Source organism: Solanum tuberosum, unplaced genomic scaffold (assembly GCF_000226075.1).
Source record: "Solanum tuberosum cultivar DM 1-3 516 R44 unplaced genomic scaffold, SolTub_3.0 scf00279, whole genome shotgun sequence".
NCBI lineage: Eukaryota > Viridiplantae > Streptophyta > Magnoliopsida > Solanales > Solanaceae > Solanum > Solanum tuberosum.
Genome location: NW_006239204.1, coordinates 1,021 through 16,262, shown reverse-complemented (window position 1 = coordinate 16,262; position 15,242 = coordinate 1,021). Strand labels below are relative to the sequence as shown.

The window sequence follows — 15,242 nt, the reverse complement described above, 5'->3', positions numbered from 1 at the left end:
TATATATGTTGCTCGGACTCTTCAAAAATGTCAATGGGTGCGTGTTGTATTCTCCAAAAGTTGTGTATTTTAAAGAACCGACATGAGTACAGCATCAAGGGGAACTTGCATTTTCAAAATACCCTCTTTGACTTGCCATGTTGAACGGTCAAGACTTCTCATCAATCTTACATTTCACCATACTACATAAAATAATGTTTTTGTTGTTATGAGGATGCTATAAACTTATGTTTCTTTCTCGAAGCAGTAAAAGAAAATAATTTTATTCAAGACAAACATATTCTTACCATAAATTTATATTTACCATAATTTTTTGAAATATTTTTTTTCTCTGAGCAGGTGTCCAAAAACTTGCATTCCATTGAACGTTGCCAGCGGGAAATAGCGGGTAAAGTCACAATACTTAACTCATTGTAATCGCAAAATCATTGATTGGGAGATTTCATCGTTACAGAAAAATCTAGTGATTATACTGTTATAATGAGTAAAGTAAAATTACTTAAATGTGACAAATATTTAGTGACACTTCTACTATTGTCGGTAAGATTTAATATAGCAGGTAAAAAATTGCTGTTATTAAATTGGCTTACTTCAATTTGAGAAATAAATTCATGACTTGAACTATTATATATTGATAAGTTAAAAGTAAAACTCATCTTTTACATTCTGCATCAACTTGAAATAAATTAACATTCTGGCATTGAGTCGTTTTGGAGCGACTGCTGAAATTGAAAAATAAAGCTTTACATACAGGAAAAACAAGACAAACATACTATACTGCAGAGCTTTTCACAATGACTTACAAGCTATCTCTCTACATTAGATGAAAAGTAATGGCATCTATCATTTACAATGAATTGATTACTTTTCTTACAGGAAGAGAACAGAGATTTCAAGTGTTTTGACAAGGAGACGATTATATATTGAGGAATCAAGTAATACAACACATCTATAGAACTTCCATTTATATATTTCAGTTGGAACTTTAGCCGCCTCGGGGAAAAAATTTACAGGATCAACTCAAATCTGCTGCTGAGCCTTAGCTTTGCTTTTGTAATTTACATTCCAGATGATGTCCGGTTTACTCTTTGCGCACCCAGTTTAGGAGCTGCAGGTTTGGTTCCTCGGCCTCGCCCAATTGAAGGCCTTGCAGAGGAAGTTGGCACAGGAGCTGCAATAGCAGCCCAGGGGTCATTGTCATCAAGTGCTCCACTTCTTTTCACATTCAAAGGCTTAGACGAAGGAGCTGGGGCTGCTATGGCAGCCCAAGGATCGTCATCGTCAACCGTTTTGTTTGCTCTCGAGTTTGATGGCTGAGAAGTTGTTCTTGGAGCAGGAACAGCTACAGAACCCCACAAATCTTCATCATTATCTTTACTCATCTTAGGAGTGGTTTTACCCCGCAAACCAGTACCTACCACAAACATTAAAGAAAAGAAATTATACTTGACCTGACAATCAAATGATATGATCTGCTTACTATTTCTAGTCTTTATTTTCTTTTAATTCCTTCATTATGGCTCTCTAGGGTGGGTTGTGTGGAAGGAGGGTACGGGAAAGGGAGAGCATTGCCAGAATCAGTTAAAAAATTAAGTTTCCTATGAGCAATCAGACAACCTATAATTATGAATTGCAGCAGTTGAGATCCTCCCAGTCATACACAAGTTGATACCCAGCCAAACCCCCACTGATCTTGGATCTTGCCTTTTGTTACACACGAATCAATGAATTGCAATCTTCCTAGAGACATATATATTAGATGGAAGCATTTGTTTACACTCAAATTTACCAGGCATTCTACCTTGTGGTTTTGGTTGAGAGACAGGACGCCTTTGAGCAGCTTGAATATTTGCAAGAGAAGGAGATGGTTTTGGTTCTTCTTGTGGATTGATGTCATCCCAACCATCTTTGTCACTATCATGACCCTCGTGAATTCCACTTTCAAGTTCTCCCCATCCATCAGATGATGCTGGGGATACAGGAATAGGATGATCTGCAACATCTGCTCCAGAACTTATATGGACTGGTTTTATACTTGCACTATCTGCAACTACGTGATCTGAAGAAACCAATATCAATAACAAATCCGGAGACAAAAGGCATCCTCATAAGCATTAAACTCATTTTGAAAAGCAACGTGACAATAATCTCAGTTATCCACTAACGGAAGTAGCATAATGCAAAGGAAACAAGTTGGTAAGAATCATACTTGCGCTAGCATCGGAGACTGCAGACGCAAGAGGCACACTAGAAATAGCTGGAGCATTGGGATTCTGTTCAGAGGTTTTGCCTCCTTTAAGCGTCAGTGAGCTCATAGCCCAGCTGCATCAAAGCAATGAAGGCATATTGAAGTAGACAAGAAAGAAAAATGCAAACTGAATAAAGGAAAAGGAAAATCACACAGCTTCAATCACAGTGAACAGACTTCAAAAACATTAGCCATTCTTAGTAATAATTCCTCAATAAAATACTCTAATACACAATCAACGCCCTTCAAATTGCCATAATCACAGGAAATACAAGTTAACAGAAGGTTTCAGCCATAATTATGGCCAAATTCAGGAAAATAAGCTTTAAATTTTGATTTTTTCAGCTTCTTGCCAAATCAGTGTTGTGATGGTCAAATGTTGAAGTAGCAGCAAAAATATAGAACAGAAGTATACCCAAGCAAACCCGCATTTCCCGGAATTGATGAAGTTCCCATGCTTGTAGTGCTGGTATCTCCGGTGCTCGTCTGTATAAGCCCAAAAAAATACCTATTATGCAAGCCCAGGGGAAGGGAGGAAGAAAAAGAGATTCACATACAAGTGAAAATGCAACAAAGATCAGAAATGGGGCACTGATGGGAGAAGAGAATGACTACCACGAAAAGGACAATTTAAACATGTAGAAAATACATGCAAGCAAGCAAGAAAGTAACGAATAATTATCTTAACAGCAGTAATTTATGTTGATCATACCCAAAATGCCCACTAATGTGGTAAAAGGTTAGATTTGAAGAAAACAAACCAACAAGAACACCTAAGTTGAACACAAGAAAATATTTTCTGAATAGATGCAGAAAATGTTCAAAAAGCTTGTTAAATTAGGTCTTGGTCCTAACTCACACCTAGGGGTGTCAAAATGAGTCCAAATATAGGTAATCCGCCTAGAATTTATGCGTTGGGCTCAAGATAATTTGAATTGGGTCAATCTCAACTCATTCAAGCCGTAATCATTTAAAAAGAATCTTCAATTGAGCCCAATTCAATCTCCAATTTCAACCCGTTTTAAGACACTTTATTTGCAGTGGTATAATGTATGTTTCCATATTGAAAGGTATGAATTACTATCTATTTCATATCTTCTAGGATTTATTCCATTTGTAACTTATTTTTTTTTATTTTCTTGAGTTGAAATTCAAATCGTGGTTACAAAAAGTAAATAACAATATGTTAAAATTATTGAGATTAAGTGGATCAAATTGGATGGGTCATGACTCAACCCAATTTTTAGCTCATTTGAGCCTGTAGTAAATTTGGGCGGGTCATAACCAACCCGATTTCTATTTCAATCAATTTTTGTATCTCCAATTTCAACCCAACCCACCCAGTTGACATCCCTAATCACACCCCAAAAGCTAGCTCATGAGGGAAGGATTGCTCAAGTACATATAAGCAGACCACCAATCCATTCCCAACAAATGTGGGACTTTTTAACCCACTCTAATACCCCCCATTCACAGGTAGGCCCAACTGGAGCGTGGAACGGGAGCCCAAACAGAGATGGACCCGACTTTGGTAAACATATGACACTTGGGCCTAACTCAACCTCGAAATCTAGCTCATGAGGGGAGGACTGTCCAAGTCCATATAAGCAAACCACCTGTCAATTCCCCAACCAATGTGGTACTTTAACCCACTCTAACAAAGCTGAAGGCAGTCTAATGTCAAAGTTTATCCAAGTAAACCGGGAAAAGCTCCCACAAATGGAAGAACTATACTGCCCCACCGAGCAGTTAATTATCACATGGATTAACAAGTAGAATTGTTGCTCTTTCAGATAAGAACAGGGGCAGTCTATGTCTGCTGAAGCAGTTCATGACTTCAAAGGGGTAAAAGACCTTTTTCTTTTTTTTATCCTTTATGTGGCTATGCCAAAGTTACCCAACAAGGTAATACCATCTATTGATCTCTCATCAGAGCTTCACAGAAAGAAAGCTTTAAAACTCAAGACTATTATGTGGAGAACATATGTGCACGAAATAAAAATCAAGAAGAATATATACCTTGTCATGGTGCTGCTTGACTATTTGCAAAAATTGGTCAACTGCTTGGAATGCTTTTTGACGAACATCGCTGTTTCATCGAAAAGGGGGCAGTGAAAGTGCAGACACAGAAATGGTTGTCCAAATGATCAGAAAGAAAGATTCGCTCAAGCACAATGAAGGTTCGCAAAGTAACATCAAGCAGATAAACATCAAATAATCTTCACCGTCATCTGGGCCAAGGAAAACAAATATTCCACACAAATACTCCCTCCACCCAATTCATACTCTTCCTACTCTGAGACATTCCAAAGATGTTTTGACAGCATTGCATTAATTATATTCTTTTAAGGATTCAACTTAATCTTACTCTTCAACTAATTTTCTTTATATGAAATGTTTTTTTTATCAACTTAACTTTTCAATCATTAACCTCATATCCTTAAACTGCCACTAATATAAGACAAAAGTCAAACTAGTGGAACAGAGATAGTAGAAAAGGCGGAAACTGTTCTGGAATACCATATTAGAAGTTTCTGTAGTTCAGTTTTGCTTGGCACTAGCACAAGCTAGAGGTTCGCAAAGTAAACAAATCAAAACGTTCCTTTTGATAACCAACAAAACCATTGTTCCAGGCTTCCAGATTCAGAACTTGGTGGATAATATACCAGGTCCTCTACTGCAAATATGTGTTACTTTCTTAAAGTTAACCCATTACAGCAATGTCTATAAGCATCTAGACAGCCAAAGAACAAATAATTGTGACACTAATTCAGATTGGAGAACTGACTCAATCAGCCTAACATTAAGCATCCACAAATGAAACAAGCAATCACAGCACTCCATAGCTTTACATATTCCGGGAGAGAGAAAATGCTCCCAGTTACTAGTTTCAAGGTAAATTTTTAGTTCAGTTTCTGAGCACATCCAGTCAACTCTAACGAAGATCTCACGTTGGAGCTGTGTTTTTGCCAATCATTTCACTAGTGACTGCCATAATACTCTGGTTGGAGGTATTTAGTATGGAGAACAGAATGTATTTCATTTCGGGGTGGGGAAGGATTATGATCTAACTGTGTGTAGTACTGATTCAGAGATATGGTTTGAGTGTAGCAAGAACTTGATGTGAAGGATGGCAATCAGCAGGAAGATATTCCTTAGATTATGCCAGTCAATGCAAAGTGTGTCAGAGAACCATGAGAATGTCTTCAAATGGGAAAACAGGGACCACCTTGCAAGTTTTTTTTTCCTCTCAGAAGTTCAATAACTATGGCCATTATTTGAGTGTGACTGCAGTACAGCGACAAAGAAGTTCAGTTATTATTGTACCAGAGAATACATTTAATGCAGGTTCGAAGGATGTAGCAACAAACATGGCAGGTTTCACTACTAAAAGAACATTAATTACATGTGAGAGAACAACTACTACAAATAGAAAGCAAAATGCAAGTGCTGAAGGAACTTATATTGAGGCATTGGCCAGAAGCAAATGGCAGATCAATGATAAGATACAGGTCATGTAGTCAACTGGGAAACCCATCAGAGTTGAAGGAGCTACCTATCCTTTGAAATCAGATCTCCTGAGAAGATGCATGGTTGGAAGATTCATCGGCAAATATGAAAATCCAACTCATGATGCAGTGTAGATGGATTTACAACACAGGGAAGGATGCTTATGGTGTTCAGGTGTAAGACATGAATATTTTCCAATTTTGATTCAAGTTTCTGACAAGGAAGATGGAGGAAGATATTTTGGTTAGTGAATGGAGATGGCCGCAAAGCACCTTGGAATTAAATTGGTGGAAACCGGCGTCTGGATGCATTCCGACTGTTAAAATCTATGATTGGGTTTGGATCAGAGTTTTGGGGCTACCGCTTTTTTTATGGAACCAGAAAATCATGAAGGAGAGATAGGTGAGAAATCTAATGGTTAGCTGGAGAAGGAAGAGATGGGACTCAAGAACCATCTTAGATGGACTTGAATCAGAATAAAGAGTCCATTGGAGAATACTCTCCACACACTGGAGATTGAAAACGAAGGCATATATATCGTTTATACTTCTGATCTGGTGCGAGTCTCTGACAAGATTAGTTGAACTTCCGGTAGAAGATGGAGAAGTATCAGATTATTCTAGATGTGATAGATTCTAGATGAAAACACTGAAAGCAAGGATTAAGAAAACAATAAATGTAACTTGAAATCAGAAAAATACCAGTCTGGATCAATGGTAAGTACGACAATATTAGGTAAAATTTTTGTTGCAATCTCTGTCATGTCATAATAAGAACTGGTAACACTCAATGCCATGACACCTGCCAAAAAGAGTATTCACGTCCATTAATATGAAGAGAGGAAAAAGAGGAATAGAAATGGCAATCACGGTCATCACAAAATCAAAAGATTCTAAGCAGAAAACATCAACTCAAGAAGATTTATTCAGCTAATCAATATGAAGTAAAATGCAGAAAATATATGATCCTACCTGCTCCTCTTGCAGGTGAAAATGTGTCACGCAAGGCACGAACAGTGAACGCATTTATTAGAACTCTTTTCCTTGTCTACAAACAAAAAGGTCCATCAATTTCCATCTCTACAGAAAGAGGCCTTACAAAAGCATTAAAAAGGAACTGTAATAAAATCTGTCCATTAATTTTTTTCTTTACACATAAGAAGTGTTACCAATATAAAGAAAGTGCTTTAGGCATTTGAAGAAGCATTTCACTGTTATGAATTCTGCACTTGTATGAGAATGAAACAATCAACTTCTTACCCCCTCGTTGAGGTAACTGGCAATGTTTCCAAGCAATATGGTTGTGTTCGTTCTAATTGCAGGTTCTTCATCAACCTAAATAAACAACAAATAGAAGAGCAAAAGACTGAAGCAAAGAAATTAGACACACAAGCAAAATTAGTAATTTTGCACCTAAGATGAATACCTGTAGCTTGGAGAGATACTTCAACAAAGATCCTGATATAGTGCGATGTGACAGCTACAATGAGAATTGGAAGGAACATCAGTTTGCAAGATCCTAGGAACAAACATAAGATGCAACTTCTTAACTGGTAAAGCATGAAGATTTCTAAACACCAATATATCCTTGTCAGATACCATAAAACAGATCAGGGGCTGGATATGTGCCAGAAACATATTGACCAACTTCTGATTTGTTTATGTTGAAACTATCATTAGCATATCTTTCAAAATGACTTTTTCTTCAATGCAAAGATGACTTGATATATGATAATTTTAGTTTTCTAAAGGATGGAAACAAGAAGAAAGAAGTAAAAATAAAAGGATGAGAAAAGTGCATAACGCGAAGTTGATTTTTCACAATGCAACATGCACATTGTATGCTGATATCACATCTTCTATTACCAGAACTCACATTTTTTTATCCAGAATTCATTGTAGTACACAGTCCAATAACTATTCTCAAGACCATCAAATCTTACTTTATTTGTGGCAGTCCAGATAGGTAGTGATTCTTTTTTTTTCTTTATAACCGAGAAATCCCCATGGGTTAGTGGCGCACGGTTTGAAATTCGGTGGATAATTGACCTGCCCCTTTAACCTTATCCACTACATGACTACAATATCAGGCTTGTACGAGGTTCAAACCCATGACGCGTGCCTAAACCACACATCGCATGATGCACTCATACCACTAAGCCAAGGCCCTGGGCATAGGTATAGTTGTTAGATGACCAATTAAGGAAATAAAGATGCTTAAGAGTGGCATGCAGATGCTTAGAATCAAGAATTACAGATTGCCCAGATCAAACTTCATGAGGAAAGAGTCAAATTATCAAGTAAATAAATGCTTCAGGTCAGGTAGCCAGTTGTAACTTGTATGTAAAAACATTTAATGATGAACCATCTATAAAACTTATCCCAAAAGTTGAAAAGTTGCCGCCAATTTGAAATAATAGGAAGTACAGGAGCTATAATAGAGAATGCATCTACCTTAGGAGCTAATACAAGCATAGATTTAAGCGTCAACTCCCGAAGAAATGCAGATGTGTCAGAGAACCCAGTAGCCACATGCGTATACACCTGATCAGAATTATTATTAGCCATTCCCATGATCCAAGTGCCAGAGGTTTTTTCGGTTCTTGGACATGTGTGCTTTGAAAAGAGTAACTGTGTGCTTGAAATTTAGTGACAAAGATGTATTCACTGGTCCCATACCTGCTCATCAACAATTTGTGAAGATAATGACTCTCCATACTGATCAATATGCTGCAGTAGACTAACCCGGATAGCGCGATCATTGGAGGCGAAGAGTTTTACAATTGTCGGCAGCACCTATATTAGAGGTACAGGATTGATTAATAAGTTCTACAAAAAACCGAGAGAAGATGTGATCACTTTACTGGAATCATAAAGGAACAGGAAAGATGGAAAGTGTTACCTTGACACTAAACTCCTCACTTGAAAGCCAAGAACCCATTTTTAATAACGCTGTTAAAGCAGGTGCAGCAGCAGAACCAAATTCTAATGCAGAAGCTAGCAAAGGAAGCAACTGCAACGAACATTGTTTAATTTTTTCATTTCAAACACAAGTCACATTGAACCAAAATGTATTGTGCGATAAAAAATTGGGAATACCTTCTTCAGCACAATTTCACGAGGAAGTTGCTCTGCAAGATTTGGAAGCTTACGGAAGAAAGTGTCTTTTTCAACACTGTCTTTGAGATTAAGAATCTCCATGAACTGTATGGTCTCCAATAACTTGTTTTGGAAATATTCTGCCAATGTATGATTAGCAACTTCAGAGTCCGGCATGTAAATGATACATTAGAAAGAGAAGAGTAATGATAACACCTCAAGGAAGACACAAATAAAAAAAGAAACAAGACTTGGAATAAACCCAGAGGAATAACTACAGAAGCATACCAGATGAGCAAAAGCAAATATTCTTCACAAGCTGAATGAACAATTGAAGAACCACCAAATTAAGAGGTATAACTAGGCCTAGCAAATATTGTTCACATGATGAATAAAAAATTGAAGCACCAGCTGATTAAGAGGTATATTAATATAACACAGGCATGAGCACCATAAGCTGATCAGTAAGACGAGTCAAATAACACTGATGTGATTTAGCTAGACTGAAGTCCAGAAGAAATACATCAGAGTTCAGGACTTGTCTAAAAGAGATAATATAATAAGGTTCAGAGAAGAAATAAAAATCCAGGGAGGAATAGAGAAATCTTGGAATGTAAGATGTATACACAGACCAGGTGAGAGAGATATGTATGCACAAATTCCACTTCCATTTAGCTATCAACACTGGCTATAAAGTTTTACAACGAGATGCCTCTGTGAGAAGGATAATAAGGAAAAAACAAAATTGACGAGGAAATGAAATAAATTACTTTCATGATAAATATCTAGGACCATACCATGTCAATCAATCTCTAAAAGCACTTTTTAACCATGAAAACAACACAACTAAAACAGAGGTTTCATGGGAGCTAGGGGAAATAAGTTGACCTTTTCTTCAAAAGAAATAGTGGAAGGTAGGAAGGATGAAAGAATCACAACAGACTACAAATACTATATTCCACCTCCAGGAAACTTTGATTTACTGATCAAAGATACGTAATAGCTAGACATTTGCCCATTTCTAAAACGAACAAACCCACTTCTCTGTGAATCTCTCTTTGGAAAGAATCGACTCAGAAGCAAGATAAAACATAGTATCAAGCATATCTAGAGCTAATATCTACAGTTTGAAAGACTTAATCCATACCACCACAACAATTATATCGTGTGTAACATATATCGATGCAGATTAAGCAATCATTACATTTATCCGAAAAATAAGTTAACAACTTTGCAAGTCAAAGTTAATAGTGATACCATCTGCAAATCGGAAAGCTAGAGAAGGAAATTTAAACAACAAACTCAAATTAAAACAAGGATACTTACCACCATTCTCCAGAAGTTTTGATGAATTCAATCTGCGAGCAGGGGTAGAACTTAAGAGACGTTGATAATCTGGAAGTAGAGACTGTGAGACAGGAACATAAGCCAATTGTGACAGGATACAAGAATATAGCTAGAATAGTCAAGAGAATGCAAATAAAAACCAGAAACTTAGCAGCAATACCTTTGGAATGGAAGCAGTATTACGCAGCTCCTCTGTTTTGCTCAACTTTGTACAAGAAAAGAGTTCATAGATAAGACAGCCTAACAATACCCAGGAGCAAAAGATAAGTTCATGGTGGAAAAAGAATATTTAAGAACCAATGCAGCATTCCAAAGACGAGCCAAAAGCTCTAACATCCATTTACATCCAAAAATTGTGACCCCCTTCCCAGTAATTAAAAAAAAGACAAACCCAAAATGCATCGCAACAATGATCTGAAAATGGGTATGGAGTTTAGTCATTAGCTAAGAAAAGGTTGATAGTGTTAATGCTTTACGCAGCTCCTCTGTTTTGTTCAACTTTGTACAAGAAAAGAGTTCATAGATAAGACAGCCTAATAATACCCAGGAGCAAAAGATTAGTTCATGGTGGAAGAAGAAAATTTAAGAACCAATGCAGCATTCCAAAGGCTAACCAAAAGCTGTAACATCCATTTACATCCAAAAATTGTGACCCCCTTCCAAGTAATTAAAAAAAAAAAAGACAAACCCAAAATGCATCGCAACGATGATCTGAAAATGGGTATGGAGTATGGAGTTTAGTCATTAGCTAAGAAAAGGTTGATAGTGTGAATGCTTTCTAGTTTTTTCTACACAAAGGAAATGAAAAGGCAAGAAACATTGACAGGGTCCCACCAGAACAAACAATGTTCAAATGCCCAAATGTGAAACCTAATTATAGAACAACAACATACCCAGTGAAATCCCACTAAATGGGATATGGGAGGGCAGAGTGTATGCAGACCTTACCACTACCTCGTGGAGGTAGAGAGACTGTTTCCGAAAAAACTAATTATAGAAACATAAACTAAATGCCCGAATGTGAAACCTAATTATAGAAACATAAACTAATGACAAGAAAGCTTGTATTCTTATAATGATATTTTTAACAAACTAAAGAAGATGTCCAACTTGCCCATCTAAAACCAAAGATACAGAGACTAACCCAAACCCCAAGAATCTATAGCCCAAGCTGGAGATTTTCTTATTGCCGCCCACTCAGACTTGAGTAGCTCCATGGGTTTGTACTGTGCACCAATAAGCCAATCATATTGCTGAAAACAAAAACAAAAGGTAAAAAGTATATAAATTTATAAAGATCATTCACTAAGCGGCATAACAAACGGGAGAGGGAATAGCATTAACTCATCAGACTGCAGAATGGATGATGCTGCAACAATATATGAGATAGTAATGTAGTCCACCCAGCAAAAACAAAACAATTGAAGAAGAAAAGAACAGCACAGCTATAGATCTTTCTTTTATAATTAAGAAATCCCTGAGGGCCAGTTGACTTGTAAAGTTCTCTTCGGATGTGCTTTTGCAGCAGCATTTCCTTTATGCTGGTTTTTTCTTTGCTTTACATCAATAAAATACTTACTTTTCTGATCAGAAAAAAAAATCCCCGAGTGCCAGTGGCTCACAGTTTAAAAATAACAACCCAGCTATTTTTCAAACACTAAAATGTAGCATAAGACAAAAAAAAAAATCAGTGTTACAGCACAATTTGGTCAATAAAATCAATGTGATCAGAGAAAATTGCAAAAGAAAGAAATTTAAATCTTTTAAGAGGAAAATTGAAAAAGATAAATTTAAGGATAATTAGTTCATTATGTACTTTACTTGAACAGAAGAAAGAAAGTAGCTAACAAGTGGCGGCGTCTGGAAAGATCCCTTGTTATTTCGTTCAGAACATAAATTGAGATAATATGATATGAAAACTTAAAAAGAACTTTTGTTCACTAATCTAACCCAGAAGCAGAGGTGACTAATAAGTTACCAGCATTGGTCCAGCAGAAGACTCATTATTCCCATCGAATTCCGAAAGAACATCAAAGGCATGCAACTTCCAGTCTAGAGTTCGAGTAACGACAACACTAGCCAGGCAAACATTACCATGAACCTGCAGCAATAAAGCACAATCTGAAACAATCCATCAAACCAAGAGAAATCAGATAGTTTTTTTCTTTTTTTTTTTTTGGGGGGGGGGGGGGGGGCACAAAGGAGTAGAGAACATGCCAATGACTTAAGTAAACTTATAGTGGTTTCAGTGTATTAAGGTGTCATTATGGTTTTAGTTTTTATGCTTTTTGGAGAAGTACAGTAATTTCAGAACTTGACTTTCTTTTACCTCATATACAGGCCAATTACTTGTTCATTAAAAATACATTATATAATCTCCTCTTTCTTTGTTAATTTTTTTCTTCCTTTTTAACAGGTTGTATCTCCTTTTCCACCTTCTGATAAGATTGGAATAAACTCTGTACAAAGGGAAGCTGAAGAGATACTGCCAATGAAACAGATGAAAATGGACAGGCAGATGATGGTCCCTTTTACTTTTTTTTCACATTTAAATCTCTAAAAGTCTGCCTATTTTTTAATTTTCCTTGAAAAATGGATACCCTAGTGTCTTTATGTCCAATTTCAGTATAAGTTGGCCCATCTTCCAAAATCCAGGTTCTGCCATGTCCAAGGACTAAATTATGGAGATTGAGTATACAACAAATGCATCTAAACATCTTATGTACAAAGCTACTGCAGTCTGTTTGCAGTAAGCTGTAGAATTAGAACTGTTTTGTTTCTTTTTTAGAGATAGGAAGTCTGCTCCTGTCTGGTTTTGTAATTATTCCAATTGGTATCAATAATTTTGTTTACCAAAACTAGAAGTTACCCAAGTTCAAAAAAAAAATTGTTCACCAAAAATAAATAAACAAACCTATGGAGCAATATCTTATTTAGCAAATAGTCAAAACTTCCAAATCACTTCCAGAGAATATAGCTAAATGTGATCTTCAACATGGAAAGCAAATCCATTCCATTAGATATTTACTTACAAGTTTGCAGTCATTATTCAAGAAGCTCACAGCTTTTGCTATTCGATGCAATCCCCATGCGTAATACTCATCTCTGCCACATATGGTGAGATGCATTAAACAGATGTTGTCAAAAGTAAACAACACGCTGAAGAGACATGAGAATCACAGTGATATCTTAGGGTGTGTTCATATGAAGGAAATGTTTTCCCGGAAAAAAGGTGGGTTTCTTTCATATTTTCTTATGTTTGGTAGGTAAGCAAAAATATTATTCTCTAGACAAATAGTAAGGGAGGTGGGTGTGGTCGTGTGGAGGGTAGGGGTGTGGGGTGATGGAGGTGGGGGCTCGGGGAAGGGAGTGAAAATGAGTTATGTTGGAGGGTGGGGGGACACAATCAATGTGTGGTGCCACTTGTATAACTTGTTTTCCCTACTTCCATTAGGGAAGTCATTTTCCCATTTTTAAGTAGTTTTCTTAGAAAAAATATTTTCCATAAATTTTGACCAACCAAACATGGAAAATTGGAAAACATTGTCTTCTTTCCACCATATCGAACACACCCTTAGACGCCAAAGGATTTCCAAGATCAACCTGTCAAAGCATAATCACACACAAGCATATAACAGCCAACCAATCAGTATTTAAATCTCTCACAGCTACTCCAACAAAAAGAACCGCAAAATCTTGGTGTTTTTTACCCATTTCTTGGTAAAGTCTCCTAACTAGATTTGAAAATGAATTGGTTATCCATAAAGAGAAAGAAAGTGTTCTTCTAGCTACGCTTAACAAATAATATCCATTGAGATGCACGCTTCAAAATTTTATTTGTTTTAACATCATTTGACCTCAATCCACCAAACTCACAAGAACTTTCACATCAAAGAGAAAGTAACTTGTCTGAAGATACTTTTTTTAAAACCGAGATATTCCCTAGAGCCAATGGTGCAAGGTCCAAAACTCGGTGGATAATGGGTCTACCCCTCTAGGAGACAAAGCTTGAAGGAAATAGTGGGGAGGAAATTAAACAAGTGTGGGGAAAAAGAGGGGTCAAATATGGGGAACTGCAGGCTAGTGGCACTAGGGGAGGCATATTAATGATGTGGGACAACAATGTTTGGGAAGGGAAGTAGTGGAGATAGGTTCATACACCTTGACTTGCAGTTTTAAATCAAGGGTAAATGGTTTCACTTGGCACATGACAGGGGTATATGCACCAACTTGCAACTTAGAAAGACAGGAGGTGTGGTGGGAGATAGGGGCTGTCAGGAGTTTATTTACAGGGCCTTGGGTTCTTGGGGGTGATTTCAATATTGTTAGATATGCTTCAGAAAAGAGGAACTGCTCCAGAACCTCTGTGTACATGAATGATTTTTCTGATGTTATTGAGGACATGGAGCTAATTGATCCACCACTTGAAGGGGGGAACTACACGTGGGCCAGGGGATCCAACCTGGAAGCTGTTTCGAGGATAGACAGAATTATGTACTCCTCTGAATGGGGGGAGAGTTTCTGCAATGTAAAGCAAGAATTACTACCTAGAGTTTGTTCCGACCATGCACCAATTGCACTTAAAAGTGGTCGTTGGAGTCATACAAAATCATATTTCAAATTTGAAGGATGGTGGTTGGAGACCGAGGGTTTTTATGAAAGAATTAAAGATTGGTGGACATCGTTTGAATTCGAAGGGAGGCCTGATTTCATCCTAGCTTCCAAGCTGAAAGCTATGAAGACTAAACTGAAAGACTGGAGTGTAAGCACCTATGGGAACCTGGAAAAAAGAAAGAAGGAAATGCTCAACAGAGTTCATGAGTTTGACAACATTCAACAGTCCAGGCATTTAACTGAAGAAGAGACTCTTCAAAAAGCAAGTGTGGTAAAAGAGTTTGAAGAGTACGCAAAAAAGGAAGAGATAGCTTGGAGACAGAGATCTAGAACTCTGTGGATAAAACAAGGGGACAAAAATACAAAGTTCTTTCAGAGAATGGCAAATGCTCATAAGAGGTTCAACCATATTGATAAACTGGTGG

At 37.1% G+C, this 15,242-nt stretch overlaps 2 protein-coding genes across 2 annotated transcripts; one reads left to right on the top strand and one right to left on the bottom strand.

The window, feature by feature from the left end:
- Positions 1-723: 723 nt before the first annotated feature.
- On the bottom strand, positions 724-13,431 carry LOC102578146 (N-terminal kinase-like protein). The gene is made up of 18 exons (XM_015314103.1): positions 13,236-13,431; positions 12,182-12,304; positions 11,348-11,456; positions 10,364-10,443; positions 10,183-10,264; positions 8,857-8,996; positions 8,660-8,770; positions 8,437-8,553; positions 8,212-8,301; positions 7,184-7,237; positions 7,018-7,092; positions 6,730-6,805; positions 6,460-6,559; positions 4,268-4,337; positions 2,664-2,734; positions 2,210-2,322; positions 1,802-2,059; positions 724-1,414 (listed from the first exon to the last, which is right to left on the bottom strand). Exons 1-18 carry the CDS (start codon positions 13,329-13,331, stop codon positions 1,059-1,061), a joined length of 2,121 nt encoding a protein of 706 aa, XP_015169589.1. The 5' UTR covers positions 13,332-13,431; the 3' UTR covers positions 724-1,058.
- Positions 13,432-14,410: 979 nt separating this feature from the next.
- LOC107062895 (uncharacterized) lies at positions 14,411-15,238 on the top strand (the record flags this gene model as incomplete). Its single annotated transcript, XM_015314093.1, has 1 exon — positions 14,411-15,238. A coding segment is annotated over exon 1 (828 nt), but the record flags the coding sequence as incomplete, so codon positions are not given.
- Positions 15,239-15,242: the final 4 nt, after the last annotated feature.